The sequence below is a fragment of the Rhinatrema bivittatum genome, chromosome 8 (assembly GCF_901001135.1).
Source record: "Rhinatrema bivittatum chromosome 8, aRhiBiv1.1, whole genome shotgun sequence".
In the NCBI taxonomy this organism is placed as follows: Eukaryota; Metazoa; Chordata; class Amphibia; order Gymnophiona; family Rhinatrematidae; genus Rhinatrema; species Rhinatrema bivittatum.
The window spans coordinates 61,657,564-61,683,823 of record NC_042622.1 but is presented as its reverse complement, the minus strand read 5'-3'; the positions used below and the strand labels follow the sequence as shown (position 1 = coordinate 61,683,823).

The following is a 26,260-nucleotide window of genomic DNA, read 5'->3' as shown; positions in this document are numbered from 1 at the left end:
CCATCCTTTACGGTTTTAGAAACTGGACTAGTCGGAAGTTGAGGTTGGGGAAGGCACCTGGTTTGGATGGTCTGAGTTCTGAATATTACAAGCTTCTTCAGCCTAACTCACTGGAGATTTATTAAAACATATGTGTCTGATCACTCTTTAAAGCAAGGCTGTTTTTGCTATGAATTCAGTCAGTCGCTGCTGACAATATTTCAAAGGAAAGTAAGAATCTGTTGCTCCTGGAAAGTTATAGGCCAACCTATCTCATCAATATAGATGTTAAACCTCTGGCGACAGTTTTGGCAAATAGGTTAAACATAGTTCTTCTGGAGTGGATATCCCCTGATCAAATCGGCTTTGTTAAAGTTAGCAATGGTGTAATGTGCATAAATTTAGTTCACACCCTATGCAATAATTCTTCTCAGAATAGGAAGGGTATTGTAATTTAGTTTGGATGTAGAAAAAGCATTTGATAAATTCAGTGGCAATTTTATGTTTCGGATTATAGAGAAGTATGGCATATTTAATCTCTTTATACAGAGGATTCATTTATTATATATTAATCTGCAAGCAAAGTTAATTATTAAAGGGCAAGTGTCTTCTCCATTTAATCTGTTGGGGGGATCCTCTTTCTCATAAGAACATAAGAAATTGCCATGCTGGGTCAGACCAAGGGTCCATCAAGCCCACCATCCAACAGAGGCCAAACCAGGCCACAAGAACCTGGCAAGTACCCAAACACCAAGAAGATCCCATGCATCCTAAACATCAGGAAATGCTAGAGAGTCAAAAGTTCCTGGATGAAACACATGCAGTTAATGGACTTGTCCTCCAAGAACTTATCCAAACCTTTTTTGAACCCAGCTACACTAACTGCACTAACCACATCCTCTGGCAACAAATTCCAGAGCTTAATTGTGCGTTGAGTGAAAAATTAACTTTCTCCAATTAGTCTTAAATGTGCTACTTGCTAACTTCATGGAATGCCCCCTAGTCCTTCTATTATTCGAAAGTGTAAATAACCGAGTCACATCTACTCGTTCAAGACCTCTCACAGTCTTAAAGACCTCTATCATATCCCCCTTCAACTGCCTGTCCTCCAAGCTAAACAGCTCCATTCTCTTCAGCCTTTCCTCATACAGAAGCTGTTCCATTCCCTTTACCATTCTGGCTGCCCTTCTCTGTACCTTCTCCATCGCAGCTATATCTTTTTTGAGATGCGGCGACCAGAATTGTACACAGCACTCAAGGAGCGACACAGAGGCACTATGATACCCTCCATCCTATTAACCATTCCTTTCCTAATTCCTAACATTGTTTGCTTTCTTGACTGCTGCTGCACACCGAGCCGATGATTTCAATGCACTATCCACTATGATGCCCAGATCCCCCTTCTGGGCAGCAGTTCCCAACATTGCGTAACTACAGCAAGGGATATATCCCTTCCCATATGCAACACCCTGCACCCATCCAGATTCCCAATCTTCCAGTCCCGCAAGGTCCCCCTGCAATGTATCACAATCCGCTTGTGACCCAACCACTCTGAATAATTTTGTATCATCCCCAAATTTGATAACCTCGCTCGTCGTATTCCTTTCCAGATCATTTATAAATGCACCTGTCTCCATTACTTTATGCTTTGATTGTCGAGCTTCTAGCTGTTAGAGTGCAGAGGCTTCCAGAGATAAAGGGAGATCAAGAACAAAAATTTCTTTTCTCTGATGACGTTTTGTTATTCATTGCAAACTATGCTGAATCTTTCAAACTTGTAATACAGTTGTAGATTTTGGAGTTTTGCTGGTTTGCTATTAATTTTACTGAGTTAGAGGCATTTCTCTTAGTGCAGTCCATGTTGCCTGGTGGTGGTTGAGTTTCCCTTTAAATGGACAGCTTTTAGCTTCACGTATCTTGGACTTAAATTGTCATCTCCCATTAAAGAATTATGTATTTCTGATCGTCCTGCTAGATCAGTGTACTGATGGGATTCTCCTTCTTACCAGCAGATGGGGGCAGAGTGCCTGACTTCTTCCTGTGACATCAGCTGTATATAGGGTGGCCCGGCAGGGAGACTGCTATCTCTGCCTCCAGCAGATGGTGAGGGACATCTGACACTGGGTCCATCAGATGAGTGAAAGAGGCTCCAGGGCAACGTCCTTTCTTAAGGTCGTTTTCCCTGGAAGGCTGGGCTGGTTGGGTGAAGCGTCCATGGAATGACATCCTCCAGAGGCCTGTTCTTCCCTTCCTGGGGCAGCCAGTCATTCCGGTCCTCTAGCCTAGCCAGAGTCACAGTAAGTAAAAAAAAAAAAAAAAAAAAAAAAGCAATCTGGGCCTGAAGCACAGCCTGATGGAGAAGGGCAGGAAGTGCGGCTTCTTCTTCAGGAATTGCAACGAGGAGAAGCAAGCTGCACTTGAGGGAGGCGGGGCCAACGGCAGCGATGAGCGCATCTCTATTGCCATTATTAGTGCTGTTGTCAGGATGCTCGCGGTACTCTACAGCATCGGAAGGAGGGGAGGCCCCATGAAACAGAGACAGGGTTCTCCAAGGCAAGAAGAAGAAACGAAATTCTCCTCAGACTTCATCTTGGCAATGCACCAGGCATATTGACAGATGAAGGGCAAGCAGGGAGCTGCAGGGGTTTTCCTGGAAGAGAAAGGGAGAGCCCACGCCTCATGGGAGGGATGGAGACCCAAGGAGGAAGAGGAAACCTCTTCTCAAGAGAAAGTATCTTGGGAAGAGGAAGGAGAAGTGTAAGACTCAGCCACGAGGCTGTTCATATCGGAGGAACTAGGGACACTGATTGCTAAGGTGTCACAGGTTTTAAGCCTGAAGGAGGAGTTGGGTTAGGGAAGTTAAGAGGAAAGGGAAACAGATTCTGACAGGAAAAAAAAAGCCAGCTAAGGCATTTCCTGTTCATTCAGCAATTCAAGAGATGCTCTTAGCAGAGTGGGAGATCCTGGAGTCCAGGCTTAGTTACCTGGTAATGATGGTAGAAAAGGACCAAAATGGTCCATCCAGTCTGCCCAGCAAGCTTTTTATGGTAGTATCTGCAGAGCTGTGCAGGTTACGCCATATTTCTGTTTTTTAACAGGTGATACGCCTTCTTGAAAATTAAGATAGTGCTGTTTGATGTGCTTTGCTTATGGACTTGTCTGTAGAAGCTGTCCTGTGCTTTTTCCCTAATGTTTGTGTATCATTGTCTGTAAGACAATGCAGAAGCTGTATTTGGTGAATCAGCAAGGTAGAAACAAGTTCTTGAATCTTCCAAAATTAGACGCAGTTATATCCGCAGTCTCTAAGAAGACCATGATTCCTCTGGAAGGTGGAGCAGCTTTTAAAAATCCCCAGGATAGGAGGGTAGAAACTCTCCTAAGGAAAGCCTCTAAGCTATCATCGCTAGCACTATAGGCAGCAATTTGTGGGGTCTACATCACTAGGGGATCTGATTGTCTGGGCCCAGCAAGACATCCAAGAGCTAGAGGGAGCAGGCTCCTTGGGGTACTGCATCGGATCCAGGGTTAATAGCAGCTACCTTCATGCCCGACACGATGTATGACTTTGATAAGGATTTCAGCCAAACAATTTGTGACTGGTGTGGTAGCAAGGCACCTGCTATGGTTAAAGAGTTGGGCTGCACACTCAGCTTTTAAAGTGAAGGTTGGTAAGTTTACCTTTAAGGAGAAGCTGGTTTTTGGAGAAGAGCTGAAAAAATTGATAAAGGATCCAAAGGCCGCACGATGAGAGACCTAGGGGGTTTCCCAGAAGGGGAGGGGGGGGCCCATGGAGTCAATGGCCAAGAGACTACAGGCAACCCAGGCCAGCAAAAGGTGGGAGTGCTCGCTCTTCCAGACCACAGGGGAGACTGTGGCCCTTTTGAAGTAACACAGTTCTTAAGGGATAACAGGACCCGGAGCCTGCGTATAGTAAGCATGCACAATGAGTCAGGGCAGGTCCATGCCTCCCTGCCACTAGTAGGGGGCAGATTGCAGGGATTTTATCTTCAGTGGGCTGAAGTAACAGAAGACCAGTGGGTCTTAGATTATTCAAGAAGGATATCAGCCAGACTTGAAGTTCCCCATAAAGGAGTCCTTTGTAGTCTCTCTCTCTGCAAGGGGAGAGACTACAAAGGTCTTTGAAATGTGAACAATAAATATATAAATTTCACACCATAATGAGCACTTATCTGTGTGAAATTTCCATGTATGTACCAGGTTGTTCACATTTCAAAGTGAATATACACCAAGAATGACTGATGATTATAATTATTAGCACATGGGTGGTCAATTAATAGTCCCCCAGTCTCTGTAAAAATACATAAAGCAAAGATACATGTGCTGGTACCTGTGCTAAAATTATGATGGTCATTCAAAAATGTATTTAATTATATGAGATTCGTATTACACATTTGTATTTGCTTTGAGGTGAGATTTTGATTGTGGTTTCTTACATTGTTCTTACACTTTTGGGTTTATTTGATATTTTGTATTAGTAACTGAGAGGGTCATGCAAGTCTTGGAAGAGCTGGGCAAAGAGCCACTTGCACCCAAAACAAACCTGATCTACTTGGGAGTTCAGTTTGATATGAAGAGGGGAGAGGTGTCTCACTTAAAACAGGGTAAAAAAGATCCAGGAGCAGATAAAGGACCTACTGGCTTTATGAGCCCTTTTACCTGGAGGTACCTGCAGGTGTTGTGTTCGATGGCCTCAACAATAGGGGTAGTACTATGGACAAGAGCCAGGGTCAGGCTTCTACGGGCAATTGGTCTCTGCAAAGTCAGAAGTACAACAAGAGGATCCAGTTACCTCAGCAAGTCAGAAGGAACTTGCATGGGTGGCTGACCTCAAGCAGCTTGAACAGAGGAACCAGCCTGCAATCTCCTCCATGAATAACAGTGACAACGAACACAAGTTGCCCAGGTGGGTGCACACTGTCGAGGACAGAAAACACAAGGAACCTGGCCTTACCAGGAATCAGTGCACTCTATTAATCAAATGGAACTGAAGACCATCAGGTTGGCTGTAGACCATTTTCAGGTACAGTTGCAAGGCAAAGCGGTACAGGTCCTCTTGGATAATGTCACGACGGTGTCTTACATAAACAGGAGAAGCAAAGAGCAACAAAATAGGTTAGACGCCAAAGAGTAGTAGTGTCAGATTTCCATAAATACCAGCCTATTACATTGCCAGGTTTTAGGATATCTTGAGTGCATAGGAAAACACAAAGACCTAAGGTTCTTGGATATTTGCAGGGTCTTGCTAAAGTACCTGGAAGTTCATAAAGTCAGACTATTTGTACTAAGTTCAGGCCATAGGAAAGATGAGCCAGTAACTAAGGCCTCTATTGCCAGATGGATTAGAGAAGCAATAGCAACAGCTTATATAATAAAGTCAAAGCCAATACTGACAGAGCTAAGAGTGCATTCCAAAAGAGCACAGGCCGATACAGTACAGTGTGCTCCGGCGGAGCGCACTGTTAACCCGCGATTGGACGGGTGTTTTCGACACGCTAGCTTTACCACTTATTCAGTAAGGGGTAATAGTGCGTTGAAAACACGCGTCCAACCCCCCCCGCCCCCCGAACCTAATAGCGCCCGCAACTTGCAAATGCATGTTGATGGCCCTATTAAGCCGCACATTTTACTTTCAGAAATTAGCGCCTACCCAAAGGTAGGCGTTAATTTCTCCGGGTACCGGGAAAGTGCACAGAAAAGCAGTAAAAACTGCTTTTCTGTGCACCCTCCAACTTAATATCATGGCGATATTAAGTCGGAGGTTCCAAAAGTTAAAAAAAAAAATAAAAAAAAAAAAATTGAAATCCGGCTCGCGGGTTGAAAACCGGACGCTCAATTTTGCCGGCGTCCAGTTTCCGAACCCGTGGCTTTCAGTAGGCTCGAGAACAGACGCCGGCAAAATTGAGCGTTGGCTGTCAAACCCGCTTCACAGCTGCTGCTCCTGTCCGAAAAGAGGCGCTAGGGACGCGCTAGTGTCCCTAGCGCCTCTTTTTTTTACCACCAGCCCTAATTTAAATATTTTAGTTTACTGAATCGCGCGCACAGGTCACTAGCCTGTGCGCTCGCCCGCTCTCCCGCGAACTTTACTGTATCGGCCTGATTGTGGGCAGAGTATAGAGCAGTAGCACCAATAGATATCTATATGGCAGTGACCTGGGCATCTGTGCATACATTCATGAAGCACCAGAGACTGCATTTCCAGGAAAGGAGGGAGACTAATTTTGCCATAGGGGTTCTTGAAGCAGGTCTAGATATTTCCCATCCAAAGTAAGAAGGCTTTGGCATGTCCAATCAGTACACTGGTCTGGCAGGGTGATCAGAAAAGCTAATTGAACCATCTGAATACTAGTTCTGTTTTAGATGTTTTTCAGCAACAATGGCAAGCTTGGATGGAGTATCCTATTTTTCTGTTTGGGAGAGGTGCTTTATTTAAAATGATTTTTGCTTTCTAAATTACTTTCGGGCCGATACAGTACAGTACGCTCCGGCAGAGCGCACTGTTAACCCTCTATTGGACTTGCATTTACGACGCACTAGTGTTACCCCTTATTCAGTAAGGGGCCGAAAACGCGTGTCCAACCCTCCCCCGATCCTAATAGCGCCCGCAACATGCAAATGCATGTTGATGACCCTATTAGGTATTCCTGCGCGATTCACAAAGCAAAATGTGCAGCCAAGCCGCACATTTTACTTTCAGAAATTAGTGCCTACCCAAAGGTAGGCGCTAATTTCTTCGGGCACCGGGAAAGTGCACAGAAAAGCAGTAAAAACTGCTTTTCTGTGCACCCTCCAACTTAATATCATGGCAATATTACGTGGAGGTCCCGAAAGTTACCAAAAGTATAAAAAAAAAAATTGGAAGTCGGCCCGCGGGTCGAAAACCAGACACTCAGTTTTGCTGGCGTCTGGTTTCTGAACCCGTGGCTGTCAGCGGGCTCGAGAACAGATGCCGGCAAAATTGAGCGTCGGCTGTAAAACCCACTGACAGCCGCCGCTGTGGTCCAAAAGGAGGCGCTAGAGACGCGCTTGTGTCCCTAGCGCCTCCTTTTGCTGTTTTTACCACCGGGCCTAATTTGCATAGTGAATCGCACGCACAGGAGAGTGGCCTGTGCGGGCGCCAGGAGAGCGGGCGAATGCCCACTCTCCCGTGGACTTTATTGTATCGGCCCGTTTATCGGTTACAGATGCTGCCTGAATGGCTTCTGCAGACTGCTATTATTGAATTGAAATCTGTGTTATCTAGTGTTTTGGAGGAAAGCCAAATTTAACCTTATAAGTTATGTTACTTTGAAGAATTGGAGGGAAACTTTCATTTACCTGATTTTTTTATTTTATAACGCTACTTTTTGGTTGGGAATGGTTTACAGGTGGTTTTAAAGTTGTGGCCTCTGTAGTTGGGCACTTTCTCTTTGGGGTTCATTACACATGCAGAAGTAGCCTCCTGCATTGAAGAGCTGTCCGTTATTTACAGTAGATAGAGAGCTTGGAAGTTTTTGTGTTCTTAGTGGGGTGTTTTGCAACTAGATTCCTAATTTTTTGCCCTTTTTTTGGTTGTCTAACTTTTTTCCTGGAATGCAGAGTAGTGCTTTTTATTTGTGATAGAAAAGAGATCTGTTAAGAGTTTTTTTTCTGTATTCTGTGCCTTCCTCTTCAGGATCTCCTTTCCATTTCCTGTTTCTTCTCTTTACTGCTTCCTTCACTTCCTCCCTTATGTCTGTTGGTTTTGTTTGATCTTTTCTCCCTTCTTTAGCTCTCTCTTTACTCATAACTAGGTTTCACCTTACTTGTTTTCCTCCCTCTAGTTCTCGCTGCTCCAGCTTTTCACCTCCCTAACTCTCCCTTCCATTGCCAATTCTCAGCCCTCCAAATCCATCTCGCTGATCTCCATGGCTCCATTCTCCTTACCTCAAAACTGCTGCTTCCTTGCTGACTCTCTCCAACCTTCACCTTTCAAGCTTAGGAGCCAAAAAAAAGTCCTTATTTCCCAGTACGTACCAGGATCAGTCCAGACAGCTGGGTTATGCCTCCCCTCCAGCAGATGGAGTCAGAGAGAAAACTGAAAGCACCCCCTAGATATACTGGTGTGCCTCCTGCGGTCCTTCAGTATATTCTCTGACTCCAGCAGATTGAGAGGCATAACCTGCGGTTCTGGTCTGGTCAGTTTCTCGGTACTAGGAAATAGAAAAAAAAAAAAAAAGGGGAGACAAGGGACAAGATCAATTGGTTCGTCTTTTCTGTCCTCTGTCTGCCTGTTTGTCTCTGTTAGTTGTCTTGCGCTGCGAGTTTGTAGTTCAGTGTGGGGCAGGCTCGGAGGGTAATACCCTCCTCTTATTCCCGGGATAGAGTGTCCGTGTGGCTGGGGGAGAGCTTACCGGTGGGCCGGTCACCCTCCCCCCCCAATACCAGGGATTTGACCCTGAAGGGGGTTTAAAAAAAAAAATTAAAAAATTAAACTGAAGTCATTTAAGACCTGTTGGGGACAGGCAGTGAGCTCCCCTGCTTAACCCCGAATAAAAAGCCTGCCCGTGCCTTTCGGACCCCGGAGGGGGTGGCTGGTTCACCCGGCGCGCGTTCGCGTTCCGAATTTCTCCTCACCAGATTTTTGGCACCTTTTTTGACGACAGTACAGGACTCCCTCTTAGGATGCCGCGATCCTCGGCTTGCCGGACATGTGGGGAGGCGGGGGCGCGACTCTCCCGAGAGGGTCTCTGCCCCCGATGTATTCCCGGGGGTGAGGGACCCTCGGGGGGGCCGAGCGCTGCCCGTAGCCGCTCTCCTCGCCCCTCTGCGTCGCGGCACAGCAGCGCCTCCGGCAGCCGGTCTTCGGCCCCTCCCCCCTCGGGGAAGAGTGCGGCGGCCATCTTGGCTACGCGGCAGGAGGATTTTTCAGCATCGGAGGAGGAGAACTCCCCTCCTCCCTCGCCGGACGCACGCAGCCCGCGCTCCCAGCCCGATGTGGGGTCTCCTCGTGGCCCCCCCTCGTCGGATGCCCCGAAGAAAGGTTTAAAAAGGTCAGTGCCGTTTTCGTCGGATTTTGTGCTTTTAATGCACAAGGCGTTTTTGCAGGCAGAATCCGGCTGGGAGCCGGAAGTGCCCCCTCCCCCGAAGGTGCCCAAAGCGACTTCCTTGCCCCGGGGGAGTCCGCCGGGGGTGGGGTCTGCCGGGGCTACGGCTCCCCGCCCGCGGGGGGGAGGAGCTGAGGACCTGAGCGATACAGGGGCCGCTCCGGAGTCCCCGGGGGCTCCGGATTTGCTGACGGCGGACGAGCAGGGGTCCGTAGAGGGGGATAACCCTCAGGTGCTCCGTTTGTTTGCTAAGGAGGAGTTAAGTGCCCTTATTCTCCACGTGCTGCAGGAGCTGGAATTAACGACGCCGCCTCAGGAGGCGGACTCGTCCACGGGGGATATCGCGATGGCAGGACTTCGGGCCCCCCCTCAGACTTTTCCTTTCCATCACAAGGTCTTGCAGATTGTCTCGAAGGAATGGGAACTGCCAGAGGCTTCCCTGCGTGTGAATCGAGCCATGGAAAAGTTATATCCCTTACCTAAGGATTCTTTGGAACTGTTGAAGACACCCGCGGTAGATTCGGCTGTCACGGCTGTGGTCAAGCATACGACTATCCCCGTGACAGGGGGTATAGCGTTGAAGGACCTCCAAGACCACAAGCTTGAGGTCTTATTGAAGCGTATTTTTGATGTGGCGGCACTGGGGGTCCGAGCGGCGGCTTGCAGCAGCCTTGTGCAGAGGGCCAACCTCCGCTGGGTTCAGCAGCTGCTGACCATGCAGGAGCTCCCTCCGGGTGAGGCTGAGCAGGCAAATTGTGTTGAAGCAGCGGTCGCTTATACAGCGGATGCCTTGTATGACTTGTTGCGCACATCGGCTCGCATTATGTCCTCGGCGGTCTCAGCCAGGAGGTTGCTGTGGCTCCGTCGTTGGTCGGCGGATGCCACCTCCAAGGCGAGGTTAGGTTCCTTCCCCTTTAAGGGCAAGTTGCTGTTTGGCGAGGAGCTGGATCAGCTCATTAAGGACCTGGGTGACAACAAAGTTTACAAGCTGCCGGAGGATAAGCCTCGGCAACCTCGGTCCTTTGGTAACGCCAGGGCTCGCTTTCGGGGGCAAAGGCGTTTCCGTGGGGGAAGAGGGGGTTCCTTTTCCCAGCGGCAGCAGGCGACAAGATCCCAGGCCTGGTCTTCTTCTTCCTTTCGCGGCAGGAGGCCTCTACGCGGAGGCTCCTCCCAAGGTTTTGCTGCCATCAAGCCCGCACAATGAAGGTGCGCGGGCCCACTCCTCCGTTCCCGTTATCGGAGGCCGGCTGTCCCGGTTCTGGGAGGAGTGGGTCAAAATTACTTCGGATCAATGGGTCCTCGACGTGGTTCGGTACGGCTACGAGTTGGATTTTGTACGTCCCCTCCGGGATCTCTTTATGGTATCGCCGTGCGGCCCAGTAGAAAAACAAGTAGCTATAGCCCAAACGGTCGCTCATCTACAGGCTCTGGGGGCGGTGGTTCTGGTTCCGCGGGACCAGCTTCGGACGGGTCGGTATTCCATATACTTCCTGGTTCCCAAGAAGGAGGGCACCTTCCGACCCATTCTGGATCTCAAAGGAGTAAACAAGGCGTTGCGTGTGCCTCGCTTCCGAATGGAGACCCTCCGGTCTGTTATTGCGGCCGTCCACAAGGGAGAATTTTTGGCTTCTTTGGACCTGACAGAGGCCTATCTACACATCGGAATAAGAGAACGGCATCAAAGGTACTTGAGGTTCATGGTGATGGGGGACCACTACCAGTTTTGCGCCCTCCCCTTCGGGTTGGCCACCGCGCCGAGGGTGTTCACCAAAGTTCTCGTGGTGGTAGCGGCTTCCCTCCGCCGGCAAGGCGTCCTCGTGCATCCTTATCTCGACGATTGGCTCATTCGAGCGAAGTTGCATGCGGCCTGCACCCGGGCGGTCTCCTTAGTGGTTCACCAGCTGCAGGAGTTGGGTTGGGTAGTCAACTTCGCGAAGAGCAGACTCGAACCGACCCAACAGCTGGAGTTCCTGGGAGCTCGGTTCGACACCTTGGTGGGCAAGGTTTTTCTTCCGCAGCAACGCATGCTCAATCTCATGACTCAGGTACGGCGCCTGTTGGAGCTCGAGATTCCCACGGTCTGGGATTATTTACAAGTCATTGGTCATATGGTGTCTACTATGGAAATGGTACAATGGGCTTTTGCGCATATGCGTCCGTTACAAAGAGCACTTCTGTCTCGGTGGGATCCCCGCTCGGAGGAGTACGGGATAGAATTGCCTTTGCTGGAGCCGGCTCGCTCCAGTCTCTCTTGGTGGTTGACTCCGGACAATCTCCTACAGGGGGTGGACCTCAAACCCCCGTCTTGGTTGGTGGTGACAACGGATGCCAGCCTGTCGGGCTGGGGAGCGGTCTGCCAGTCCCGTGCAGTCCAGGGCACCTGGTCAGCACTCCAAGCGACTTGGTCCATCAACCGATTGGAGACCAGAGCGGTCCGCCTGGCCTTGCGTTGCCTCCTGCCACTGGTACGCGGACGAGCGGTAAGAGTTCTGTAGGACAATGCGACCACAGTGGCATACATAAATCGACAAGGAGGCACGAAAAGCCGAGCAGTAGCAACGGAGGCGGCGCTGTTGATGTCCTGGGCGGAAAGGCACATAGAGCGTCTCGCGGCCACCCACATTGCCGGCGTGGACAACGTTCAGGCGGATTACCTCAGCCGGCAGCACCTAGATCCAGGAGAATGGGAGATCTCGTCGGAGGCGATGGCTCTCATCGCGCGGCGTTGGGGGACTCCGCGCTTGGACCTCATGGCGACCCGTCAAAATGCAAAGGCGGTGCGCTTCTTCAGTCGGAGGAGAGAGCACGCGTCAGAAGGGGTGGACGCGCTAGCCCTTCCGTGGCCTCGTCACATTCTTCTTTATGTGTTCCCTCCGTGGCCTCTGGTAGGGAAAGTGCTAAGACGCATAGAGTCCCATCACGGTCCGGTGATTCTCGTGGCTCCGGAATGGCCGCGGCGCCCGTGGTTCGCGGATCTGGTCAACTTGGCAGTCGACGGCCCACTGCGTCTCTGTCATCTTCCCAATCTTCTTCGTCAGGGTCCAGTATTTTTCGATCTGGCGGATCGTTTTTGTCTGGCGGCTTGGCTTATGAAAGGAAGCAGTTGAAGAAGAGAGGTTATTCGGACGCGGTGGTGTCTACTCTCCTTCGGGCGCGTCGGTCTTCCACTACGCTCGCCTACGCGAGGGTTTGGAAGGTTTTCCATGATTGGTGTGACACGGCAGGTACTTCGGCCAGACGTTCGTCCGTGGCGGATATCCTTATGTTCTTACAGGATGGATTGAAGAAGGGGTTGGCGTATAATTCGCTTCGAGTTCAGGTGGCGGCTTTGGGCTGCTTGAGGGGTAAGGTCGAAGGCTCTTCCCTTGCGAGTCATCCAGATGTGGCTCGTTTTTTGCGAGGGGTTAGAAACTTGCGTCCTCCCGTCAGGCTTCCCTGTCCATCTTGGAACTTGAACTTGGTACTCCGTGGTTTGTGTGCGGCTCCGTTTGAACCTCTCAAGGCGGCTTCCTTAAAGGATCTGACTCTCAAGACGATTTTTCTTGTGGCCATTTCTTCGGCTCGCCGGGTTTCGGAGCTTCAGGCTCTCTTGTAGAGAACCTTTTTTGCGCATCTCGGCGTCGGGAGTTTCTCGAACTGTCCCTTCCTTCTTGCCTAAGGTGGTCTCCACGTTTCATGTCAACCAGACGGTGGAATTGCCTTCCTTTTCGGACGAGGACCTCCAGTCTTCTCAAGGTAGGGATTTGAGACGTCTCGATGTTCGACGGATTCTTTTGCGCTATTTGGAAGTTACCAACGAATTTCGAAAGTCGGATCACCTTTTCGTGTTGTGGAACGGTCCCAGGAAGGGGCTTCCAGCTTCCAAGGCTACGATTGCACGCTGGTTAAAGGGTGCTATTGCGTCTACGTATGTTGCCTGTGGTAAGCCGGTTCCCACTGGGCTAAAGGCTCATTCTCTGCGTTCTCAGGCAACTTCGTGGGCGGAGAATCACTTGGTCTCTTGTCAAGAGATTTGCAGGGCAGCCACGTGGAAATCCTGGCATACTTTTTCCAGGCATTATCGACTTGATGTCCGTGGCCCTCTTACAGAGTCCTTTGGGAGCAGTGTGATTCGAGCGGGACTCTCAGGGTCCCACCCCAGTTAAGGCGGCTCGGGTACATCCCAGCTGTCTGGACTGATCCTGGTACGTACTGGGAAAGGAAAATTAGGTTCTTACCTTTGCTAATTTTCGTTCCAGTAGTACCATGGATCAGTCCAGACGCCCGCCCTTGGTGCTTCTGGGAGTCCGCTCGTATTCTATCGTTTCCATTGCAGTTTTTTGTCTCATGTCGGTCGCCACAGTGTCATGGGGCCGGTTGCCATTTTATAGTGTTCTTGTTGTACATTTGTGGTGTCCTGTTTGTTGTTTCTGTTTTTATCTGTTTTCAAGGATGTGGCTACTTGATCTGGTCACTGTTTAAAAAAAAAAAAAAGAAAAAAATATTTTTTGTGGGGGGACTTTGTGTGTAGTGCTTAAGTCATTCCTTCTGCTTTGATATCACATATACTGAAGGACCGCAGGAGGCACACCAGTATATCTAGGGGGTGCTTTCAGTTTTCTCTCTGACTCCATCTGCTGGAGGGGAGGCATAACCCAGCTGTCTGGACTGATCCATGGTACTACTGGAACGAAAATTAGCAAAGGTAAGAACCTAATTTTCCTTTAATTTATACCAGTTTGATGAAATTCTGTTGATTTGCCAGAAATTTTATTAGACCTGCAAATGTTAATATGTATATTTTTCAGTTCTACGGCAGTACATTAAGCTTTCTACTGTATTTGTTTGGAAAAAAAAACCAAACCAAGACTGTTGTTCATTGCAGAAAATAAAATCATGGGGAAAGGACTACCTTATATCACAGACTCTCATCTGAAAGAGTTAGGAGTAAGGTAAGATAAAGTTTATTTACATAGATAAATTTCTGTATAAAGGAAAGAATGGTCATTTGAGAATCATGAAGCCATACCTCTGCATGTGTTCTCTATTTGTTATGTTTGTAAAATAGTTAAAATGCTTTTCTACTTGAAATAACTTGTACTGAAAGCTGCCAGCAGCTCTAATTAGTAATAAATATGAAAAATAGTATTTAAAGAGCTGCCTTTTTCAGTAGACCAATGTTTTGTCATTAATGGTACATCACAGTAAGTCAAAAATAGAATTGATATGATTCTCAGGGTATGTCTCCAAATAGGTAAGTTTTTTTTTTGTTTTTTTGTTTGCACATACCGTGACAGGAACAGGCCCAGATTTAGACAAAGGCAACTGCTTCCAGCGTCAAATATTGATAGGTGCCAGAGTATGCCCGCTGCTGCTATACCTCTGTCTGGGCCTGCCTCCCAGCCACTTACCTAAAGCGGCAGCATCCTGATCACGCAGCAACAACTTAGAAAAAGAAATTCAGCACGGGGCAGGCAGTCACCCACCACACGCTCAAGGCCCTGCCCTGTCCTCCCACATAGGCTTTCTGTTAGTGTGGCAACCCATGTGAGGGGCAGAGCTTCGAGTATGTGGGGGCAGGCAGCAGACCCCTTGCTGAATTTCTTTCTCCAGGTTCCTGCTGGGAGTGGCTCTCCTTCCCGCATCTCGGGAGAAGAGGGTGCCTGCCATCTCCCCCCCCCCTGCTGCCTGTGGGTGCTGGCAATTCAAATCTGGCCCTGAACAGGAATGAACCTTACTCATAAGCTAGATATATTGGACATGTTCTCAATCTCTCACACTTATTGTTACTGCCCCCTTTTTTTTTTTAAATATCTTTTTATTAAAGCAACAAGGAGACAGCTTAGCAACAAAATATGATGATAGAGTTACCTGCGTAGCACACAGTTAACAGAAGGGACATTGAATAATGCGAAGGAACAGTAATCATATGAGAGGCAATTATCATTCCCTGCTACCTCATCCATCTTTCCACTAACATAATAGAACAATACATAAGGGAAAAGAAGAGCCACCCAGGACCCACCCGACTTATCACACATCACATTCAACCACACTCAACATACACCACCCATTCGCACACATACATCTAGCATCCCGTACAGGACAATCGGGTATTAAGAGGTGAGTCCATAAGGACTAGTAGGAACTGATATATGGTCAGGTTAATTGGAGAGTTTCCAATTGGTCGAGTATCCATCCCCTAGTAACTGATTTTGTTCGGCATCCGGGAGTAGATTATATAACTCCGTGGCAGAAATTTTATAGACATCGGATACTGAATGTATACTATATCGGACCTCCAGACGCTCCATCTGCATATGTGATGATATTGATCTTCTCCACCTGGAGAAGAAGGGAGGCGTGTCAGTGATCCACTCTTGCAAGATACTCTATGGGCCAATGCTAGAGCAGTATACACGAACAAAGAGTGGCTCTTCGTACATTGGGATTTGTTAGTGCGCAAAGCACCTAGCCCACCGAGTAGTAAAATTTCCCCTTGAAACGGTATTAAGATGCCAGTGCATTGATGGAGAGTCCAAAAAGAAAAGTGTTTGACATAACAAGAATAAATGTACAAAAGATTCTTCTTCAAGATGACATTTATGACATTCAGTGATGTCATTTTGTGTAAGCGAAGTCTGTTTGCTTGGCAGTGATGCATAATTTTATATTGCATTTCCTTTAAGGACATTGGGAGTGGACTGTGAAACAAATCACTAAACAACCTGCCCAGCAACATTCTAACAGAACAAAGGACTACCTAGAGAGTGATTGGTAAATGAGCCCCACCTCATGGGAAAACTAATCAGGGCAGTTCAGAGATAGTCACATCATGCTGTTGACAACCTATGTAAATGATTCTTTGGGCAGTCACGCAAGTCTAGAATCTTCCACAATATTGTATGTTATCTATAAAAGAAGGATCACTTCCTATATATGATGAGATGCTGGTAGTCAGTGTGTCAGAGACATGGCATCAGTATCTCCCAAGAATACTTATATTGTTCAATAAAAATTATGCTTTCTACCAAAATCTAAGTGTTCTTGTCTCCCTGGCCATAAGCATCATAAAAAATGGCATGGCGCTTAACAGAGCCTATATAGGAGCTTAGGCAAAATGACCATTTTGAATAGGGCATATCTGTTAGCGCCGTCGACCCCAGCAGACCGCGGGCACCTCCTCTTATCTGCAACCCGGTAGCCGACATGCCTCCAGGCACCCGCGCTGCAGCGGCAAGCCGCTGTTGCCGCATGCCACCAGCACAGGCTTCTCCTCTGCTGCATGGAGGCCGAGATGCCACCAACGCCTCCGGACTTCCCCTAGCGTGCTGTCACTCCACCTCTTGAAGGGTCCATGGCGGGAAAACGAGGTCCGGCCCCCTAGATGACATCACGGCTTCAGGACTACTTAAGGAAGTCTCCCAGACCACCCAGACGACTTGGCAACGAATTCCTGACTGCCTGCTTCCGGTCTCCTGTGTTGGTGCGCCTTCCAGAAGCTCTTCTATTCAGTGTTCCTATGTCTTGGGCTCTAGCCTCCTCTCCTCCCTGAGGGTCCTTGGCTAGACCTCGGCCTCTGCCCTCGTGGCCCTGGCCTCCGGGCCATATCTTCCTTTGCTTCCACTACCTGCCCTGACCTCAGACTGGAACAGACTCTACCTCCCGTTTTCGGCCTTTGCTCTCCTACCATACCTGGTCCTCCTTCATCCTGCAGTCCAGCTCCTGCTCTACCTCCTCTGGCCGCCCTTGAGACCAACCTTACGTATATATAGGGAATCACAAAAATCCTATTTTTAAAGTATAATATACATTTCCCGTTGATAGCAGGGCTGAATTAGCCATGCTGTCATGGGAACTGCCAATCAGGGCCCGGGAGGCGGAGCTTATTAAGCAGAGTGTAGATTTTTTCAGTGTCTGCGGCTGTGCTTGTGTTCCCGCGTAGGAAAGTAACAGATTCTCCTCAGTCTGTTTGTTTTTTTCCGCGCACGCGGATCTCGATTCTCCTCTTTTTTTTTTTTTTTTTTCCTTCACATTTTGACAGATGTCCAAGAAAACCTCCGGGTTTAAGCAGTGTCCCTGCGGTAGGGTCATGTCCGTCACTGACGGACATGATCACTGTTACTGCTGCTTGGGACCGGACCATAACCAGAAGGAGTGCCAATTTTGCTGGAAAATGTCCCCGCGAGCCCAGTGACACAGGGCCTACAAAATGCAGGATTTAAGAGCTGTTGACCGACCATCGACAGCTCATTCCTCACAGAGGCCAACGATGCTCTTACCCCCGTTGACAAGAAGAGCCTCTTCATGGGATCCACCAACCTCCAGGACTGGAGGTAAGGAGGAGAGGTGACTGGATGACCCGGGTGAAACTCAGGGATCTGGGACGCATAGAAACGACCATTCTCGAGCCCCTGCTCCAAACGGAGGGCCTCAAGGGCGCAATCATAAGACATCGGCTTCAAAAAAGCGCCGAAGGTCGTATGAGTTACATCAAGGGCCGACTAAGGACCAATCGGCTCCACCGGAGCCGCGGACCGAACCAACACATTCGGAGCAGAGAGATACCTGGGCGGAGCCGGGAAGACATCCGAAGCCGATGCATCCGGCGCTGAGGACGAAGCACTTGGAGCCGGCGCTGGGGACGAAGCAACCGGGGACAAAGCAGCCAGAGCCGAAGTCAGTGTGGCCGGCGCTAGCAACGGTGAAGACACACAGAGAGTTCAGACCGGCGCATCTGACGTTGGCAACGAAGCATCCGGAACCCGTATCGGCGCAGATGGCGCCGAGAACGGAGCAGTTGGAGCCGAAGTCAACCCAACCAACGCCGGGGAAGACACAACTCATATCCCCAGCGGCTCCCCATAACATATCGTCAAGATTGGGGCAAACGGGCAAGAGACAAGCGTCTCCATTGAAGAGACACTCTTCCCCGGGGGAGTCTTCTCCACACAGAACCCAATTGTCAGACCGTGCAAGACAAGAGGCTAAGCTTCCCAGACGTCACCATAGGAGCTCATCTTCTTCGGCACAGTGACACTGTCATGTCCACAAGCATAAACGTCGTCGTCATTCTAAACACTCACGAAGTTTGAAGTATGATGACAATTCGCCAGCATTGGCCTCCTCCCATTGTACTGTGCTATCAGGAGCTTCAGGCCCTTCCGGAAAGGAGAGAGTGCACGTGCCATCATCTACCTCCTTGCACTCTATCTCCACGTCCAATGGCACAAAGGAGGAGTCCTGGCGTCCATTGGGACGTGATACTAACCCCTCGGATGCAGACAGGAGTTCACCGGGAAATACCACACAGTCGGATCGTCCCAATATTCAACCGATCAAGCTGTTACAGTTAGGTTCACATCATGAACGCCCTCCAATGCCGCTGCAAATGCAACAAGCCTTTTGGGATCTTTCACAGTCCCTAGTAGGGTTTTTTGAAACTCTACAGTCTTTCACCTTGCCTCCGGAATCACTGTCCAGTCCTAAGGAACCTTCGCTCCCGTGGACCCAGCACCATCGCCGGCACCCCTGGGACCGTCATCACCAACTCACATTCTTCCCAAAGGGACTCTGTATCCACACAATCTTCACCTACCTCCTATACCGTCTATCCTTCGGAGCCCCCGGATCAGCCACCTGAGCCATATTCTCCCCTGGAGGATCTTTCGTACCAAAGTTCTTGGATATGATGGGGACTATCTTACGATCAGAGGTACAAAAATTACCAGAACCCAGAGCTGAAACGCTGGGCCTACTAAAGATTTTCGATACCCCAGGGGAGTCTACATCGCTTCCACCACACAGTGTATTGCACAGTATACTTCAAAAATCATGGGAAACACTCTACACAATATCAGCGGTTTCCAGAAAAACAGACTTAAAATTTAAAATGCAAAAACCTTTCACTTATTCCACTCCACAATTACCACATGAATCCATAGTGGTCGCGTCAGCGCTACAACGATCAAAGAAGTCCAAGACATATGCTTCCAATCCTCCTGGGAGAGATGATAAATGTCTGGATGATTTCGCTAAGCATGTATACCAGAATGCGATGTTAACAGCGCATATCCATCATCACCAGTTCTACATGGTGCAGTATATGAATGAATGTATTCAGGTGACTAAGGGTATGTTCACCTCAACAGGAGAGAATATTCCATCTCCAATTTTAGATATGGAAGAATGCTCCCGTCACATGCTACGAGCAGTATATGAGGGATTCGAAAATTCCTCTCGAGCATCAGCGACAGCGATAGCGGCACGCAGGTTGGCTTGGCTGAAGGCTAGTGCCATACGAGAAGAATTTACATGACAAACTAACCAATCTCCCATGCATGGGAGACCATCTGTTTGGAGAACGTTTTCATGACACAGTCAGCAAACTAAAGGATCAGGCTCTGGCATCCAATCATTAACGACTCCAGCACCATTCTCCTCTTCCAAGAGATATTTTCATTCTTCTCATAGACAACAATTCTCACGCAGGCCGTACCATTCTTATCAATCATTCAGAACACAGTCTTATCCTGCGTATCAAAGACAACAACCACATCCCCCTCAACAGCAGCAGCAGAGGAGGGTAAAACCTAGATTGCAAAGGCAACAAACGCAGCAAATGGCGGCTCCCTTGAAAACCACACAGTATTTTTAAGAGTCCGGCCACCACCTCCCCCGACGGAAGCCCCTCCCGGACGGATCACAGCTTGTTTTGCCGCCTGGGAGGCCATAACATCCGATCAGCGGGTTCTAGAAATAGTGAAGAATGGCTATCAACTTCAGTTTTTGACCACTCCCAAAATACCACATCTGTCAACTCAGGACCGAAAACACTACATCCCCAGCTTGCCCAAGAGATTGCCCTCCTTCAACATCAACGGGCAATCAGATTCATCCCTCGGGCAGGCTGTTGCAAGGGCTTCTACTCCCCATATTTCCTAATTCCCAAGAAATCAGGGGGCTACCAACCTATTCTGAACCTACGAGAATTGAACAAATGGATAGTTCGGGAAAAATTCAAGATGGTTTCCCTGAAGTCCATTCTTCCCCTGTTACAACCCAAGGATTGGATGTGCTCCATAGACCTGAAGGATTCCTATACCCACATTCCAATCCATCCGTCCTCCTGACAATACCTTTGTTTTCAATACCAACAACAGCATTACCAATACAAGGTTCTTCCCTTTTGGCCTCTCGGCAGCACCCAGGGTATTCACCAAATGTATGGTGGTGGTGGTCAGTAGGGTATGACTATCTTTCCATACCTGGATGATTGGTTGATAGTAGCTTCGGATCCAATCCTGTTGCGGGATCATCTTTCTCGAGCAATCAGTTGTCTCCAGGGGCTAGGGTTGGTCATCAACTATCCAAAATCAACCTTGCAGCCTACACAACTTCTTCAGTTTATAGGAGCTCGCCTGGATACCATCCGCAACAGAGCATTCCTTCCGGACTACAGAAAGCTAACAATGCGTTCTCTGCTTCGATCCCTGCAGACAATGCAGGGTCCGGCTCAAAACATTTTAACAATCTTGGGTCATATGGCGGCAGCTAATTTTATGGTGCCAAACACGAAACTACACATGAGACTCTTGCAGTGGGGTCTGAAACGCCAGTGGAAACAACATTCACATCCATTGGAGAACCGTCTAACATTGATGGCTCAAATAAAAAAGGATATCAACTGGTGGCTCCTCGAATCCACGTTGGACAAAGGAGCCTTGTTCAACCCCCCGCCACAGAATGCAGTCCTCGCCACCGATGCATCCCGGAAAGGCTGGGGAGCACATCTCGACCTGTTGGAAACGCAAGGCCTATGGTCAGTAGCCAAACAGACCCTGCAAATCAATCTACTGGAACTCAGAGCGACACGTAATGCCCTACAAACCTTTCAGACGTATCTTCAAGGTCGGAGTCATGATATACAAGGACAACCAGGTGGCGATGTTTTACATAAACAAGCAAGGAGGATCCGGTTTATGGCCCCTCTGCAGGGAAGCCCTGCAGATCTTTCACTATGCATACAGACATTCCATACACTTGCAAGCAACTTACCTGCCGGGAGTAGCCAACACCAGAGTGGACAGGTTAAGTCGCAAATTCCACCCGCACGAATGGTCGCTCAACCCAGAAGTTGTACAGACTATCTTTTCTTGTTGGGGGACTCAGACGATAGATCTGTTTGCCACAGAAACAAACGCGCAACTTCCAATGTTGTGTTCGATTCGACCAAGTCCCTTATGACTCGCTCAGGACGCCTTCCTCATTCCGTGGATGCCCAACCTCCTATATGCCTTTCCACCGATTCCACTAATCACAAGAACGATTCAAAAATGCATACTGGACAACAGCCAGCTGATCCTCATTGCTCCAGCCTGGCCCAGACAACCGTGGTACAGTTATCTCTTACGTCTTTCGCACCCCTGATTCGATTGCCAGACCCTCCAGATCTTTTATTTCAGGAACAGGGCGTTCTCCTTCATCCACTCCACTCCTCCCTCCATCTGACTGCATGGAGATTGAGCGGTCACTATTAACTGCACAAGGGGTCTCTGCAGTAGCCCAAGCAATTCTTCTGGAATCCAGGAAACCATCAACCAGACGCAGTTATACTTTTAAGTGTAAGCGCTACTCAAACTGGTGCGCAACAAAAGGTATTCCACCAATAGACTGCTCGCAGACTCTTTTGATGGATTATCTCCATTCCCTGTACCTGTCAGGATTAGCAACATTCATTAGGGTGCATCTCAGCGCGATTTCCGCATATCACAGACTCTATAGCTGAACACCCATTGTTATCTCGATTTATCAAAGGTTTAACGCATCTTAGACCACCGGTGGCTAAGCCACCGGTTCCATGGAACCTCAACACACTACTTGAACAACTAATGTTACCACCCTTCGAACCGTTGGATTCTGCACATATAAAATACCTCACCTGGAAGGTAGTCTTTTTAGTAGCAGTGACATCCACATGTAGGGTTAGTGAACTTCAAGCACTAGTTCACTATGACCTGTATCTACAGTTCTATCACAATAAGATGATCCTCCGACCTCATCCTACCTTTCTTTCAAAGGTAATCTCAGCATTCCAGCTCAATCAGTCTCTAGAACTTCCAACCTTCTTTCCTAAGCCTCATTCTAACGACAGGGAGCGTTTGTTGCACATGCTAGACTGTAAGTGAGCGTTAGCATATTACAAACGAAGAACACAATCTACAAATCGTGTCTCTCAGCTGTTCGTCTCCTTCAACCCGAACGCCCCAGGTTTACCGGTAGCTAAACGCACCATTTCCAGCTGGATTGTACAGTTTATTCAGTTTTGCTACAACAAATGAAAGTTACACCTCCCTTCTCTTCCACGTGCTCATCAGGTTCGAGCCATGTCTACATCCATAGCACATCTTAGGAATGTGCAACCAGTGGACATTTGCAAGGTGGCCACATGGTTGTCACTTTGTACCTTCACTTCTCATTACTGCATAGACAAACAGTCAGCAGCGGATTCGAAGCTGGGACAGGCGATTCTACAAACATTGCCTACTTAACTCCTACGACTACCACAGGTGATATCATGCAACGAGCAACTAAATAAGCCTGATCGGGAGCTTGGGACTCCCATGACAGCATGGCTAATTCACCCCTGCTATCAACGGGGAAAAAGCAAGTTTGCTTACCGTAAATGGTGTTTCCGTAGATAGGATGAATTAGCCATGCGGACCCTCCCTGGTAGTCGCCCTTTTTATCAGCTACGCTCAAGTTTAAATACAGACTGAGGAGACTCTGTTACTTTCCTGCGCGGGAATACATGCGCAGCCGCAGAGACTGAAAAATCTACACTCTGCTTAATAAGCTCCGCCTCCCAGGCCCTGATTGGCAGTTCCCATGACAGCATGGCTAATTCATCCTGCTATCTACGGAAACACTGTTTACAGTAAGCAAACTTGCTTCTATAAACGCATATTACTATTACACTTAAATTTAACACAATATTACATCACAGTGTTTCAGCACTAATCATTTTTATTAATTTTATAGAATATCAAAAATACCTGTGCAAAGTATACAATTCCGTTTCATAAGTTTTCATTCAATTTCTGTACATCTTTATATCGTGGACATACCAAAAATATTCAGAAACAATGTCCTAAAACACACCCCACATTCATACCTCATACAATCCCCCACCCCACTTAAAAAACCTAAAGTGCTAGCTTTTAACAATCCCAGGAGAGCCATATATCCAATATCTTCAAATTGTTACTACATCTGTTTCCACTAATCCCACACCGGATCCTTCCAATATGTCCTGTTATTGATGATCCCACACAGGGTCCTTCCACCCTTGGGACCAGCCACACAGAAGGCCACCTAAGACCAGCCGGCCCCGGCACCCAAGGGCGCAACCTGCAGGGAATGAGGGCTGGTACTGGTGAAACCTCAGCTTGCCTCTGCTTCCCGTCCGGCCTCGCCTCCCGACGGTGGGGACCTGTGGGTTCGCCCTACAGGTAGCACCAATCCCACCTCGGGCCAAGGGTCCACGAAAGTCTAACAATTCCTCCCCAGCATATTTAAAGGAAGATCCTTCCAGGCTTTCATTTGAAGCTGAAGTCCCTCTATTAGGTCCTTAAAATTATATTCATATAACTGAGTTAGGTCAGAAGGGATCCAATCCCCAAGTATTTGATCTTTTGGGTCGTCCATCTAAAGGGAAAATCCCCTATCAATTTGTCTGGAAGATCTGAAAATAGAGGGAGTGCTTCACATTTGTCAAAGTTGATCGTGAGACCTGAGAGATTAGAAAGAGGAAAAAATTGAAGGATCTGAGGAACTGCTGAAGCAGCCTGTGCAAGGAATAATAAAATGTCATCTGCAAAGAGGTACATTTTCAGCTCCTTAGGTCCTATCTGGACTCGTGAAATGTTTTTGCTTTGTCTAATTTTAATTGCTATGGGTTCTAGGGTAAGTACAAATGGGACAAAGGGCATCCCTGTCTCGTACCCCCTTGCAAAAACAATTCCCTGGAAAGTTCACCATTAACAAGAATGCGAGCTATTGGATTAGTATATAACAGTTTGGATCCATTGCAAAAAAGGACCCCCCCTGTCCCATATTTTTCAAGTATCCAAAACATATAAGACCAATTGACTTTGTCAAAAGCCTTCTTGGCAAGCTAAGGTGTCCTTAGCTTGCGATTAAAACCGCCAGCAGTTTGCGCACATTATTGACATCGTATCTGCCTGTGACAAAGCCTGTCTGGTCTCCTGTTACTAGGGAGGGTAAGATTCCATTCAGTTTACTGCGAGAATGAAAGCCAGCAATTTAGCATCTATGTTGAGTAGTGAGATTGGCCTGTAGGAAGCAGGACTACCCAGATCTCTCCGTTTTTTTTGGGCAGTACTATAATAATGGCTTGATTTAGCAACCCAGAGGAGACCCCAGAGATGCGAGCTTGGTTAAACATGTCCCTGAGAAGTTGTAGAATTCAGATCCAAAGCCATCGGGACCTGCTGCTTTGCCCAGGCGTAATTTGGATATGGCTTTAAAAACCTCCTCTTCAATAATTGGTTAATGTAATCTGCTAGCCATCTTTGGGGAAATGGTTGGGAGAGGGAGATCTTTTTTTGTGTCCGTCAGGGGCGTCCCATTTGCATCATGCAGACCAGAAATATAAGCCCGCTTGCCCGATCCTCTCACCAAATTAGCCATTAGGTGTCCCGCTTTGTTGCCAAATCTGTGCAATTGGTATTTAAAAAAATTGATTGAAGTGAGCGCTCTTTGATGTAATAAGTGGTCAAGACGGGCCTTAGCATCAACATGGGCCTGTTTATTCTCAGGAGTCATTAAAGAAGTAAAGGTTTGTTTGCATTTTTTGACCAATTTGGTACATTGCAGGATCTCCACGCCCCGGGCCTTCCTCCGGCGCGCGTTGTAAGCTAGTATTTCTCCCCTCATGGCTGCTTTCCCAGCTTCCCAGAGAGTGGTAGGGGCTATGTTCTCCACATTATTTATTTAGTAATATTCTCTCCAAGCATCATGAAGCAATCGGCAAAAATTGGAGTCTTTCAGTAAACGAGGGTTCATTCGCCAAGAATAACTTTTCCCCTGATTTTTCCGCCAATTTTAAGGCCATAAAGACCAGGGCATGGTCTGAAATAGTAGCGATCCTGATGGATGCAGACAGGACCTTTGGGAACAGGGATTCGGAAATTAACAAATAATGAATTCTGGAATGGCTTTGTGGGTTAGAGAAGAAAGTGAAGTCCAATTACCCGGAGTGTAAGACCCTCCAGATATCCAGACACAATAGATTACTCCTCTTTGAGATTCCTTAGGATTAGAAGAGCGAGGCAGCTTGCAATATTCCCTACTGTTTGAAATCACCCCCTAGGATCAGTTGGTGATGGTTAGAACAGAAGCATAGAAGTCAGAAGAATATACATTAGGGGCGTATATATTCCCAAATAGATAACAGGTCCCAAATAATGTCCCCACTAAGAATATGTATTGTCCTTGTGAATCTTATTTACTTCAAAAGGGAGGTCCTTGTGAAAGAGGGTAGCTACCCCCCCCCCCCATCTGTCTACAGGAAAAAGAGGCAAAATAGCACCCACCAACCCAATCTCTTTTTAATTTAACATGCTCAGTATCAGATAAATGCGTCTCTTGAAGATATAATCCAACAGGTGTGTAGCAAAATCAATTGCATTGGGCCATGTAAAACAAACCAAAAAAACAATTTAAACAGGAAAAGTTCAATAATTCCAAAATGCCAAATCTTTAGTGAAATGTCAGTCCCCCGACACGGACCGTATTTCGCAAGGGCTGCATTGGGAGGGACCAATTACATGTGGTAAAATACAGCAGCATTACATTCTTGAGAAATGTGTCCCATCAGATAAACCAAGGGGAATTTCCAGAGGATAATTTGGGGGGTTGAACCAATTAGAATTGGAAGAGCACCGTTCTAATGCGTGTGAAGAAGGATGTTAAATCGTAGAAAACAATGGCAGTAAGAAGCAGGTTGATCAAAATCACTGCATCTCATGTATGTGAATGAAGTGCCTTTCAAGTGTGCAGTGGTGAGGTATCAATATATATGAAAAGTCTGAGGCATTCGGTCAAGATTCAGGAATGATCCCTCAATATAAGGAGAACTTGTATTTAAACGATCAAGGTGCAGCCGAAGCTGGTACAAAGTTAAGCAAGAACTGTCC

General features: G+C 47.8%; 1 protein-coding gene across 1 annotated transcript in view; it reads left to right on the top strand.

The window, feature by feature from the left end:
• Positions 1–26,260, top strand: part of SAMHD1 (SAM and HD domain containing deoxynucleoside triphosphate triphosphohydrolase 1) — a 161,683-nt gene that overhangs the window by 9,408 nt on the left and 126,015 nt on the right. Inside the window, exon 2 of the mRNA XM_029611830.1 lies at positions 13,927–13,993. Coding sequence (XP_029467690.1) covers positions 13,927–13,993 — 67 coding nt within the window. The remainder of the gene's footprint in view (positions 1–13,926; positions 13,994–26,260) is intronic.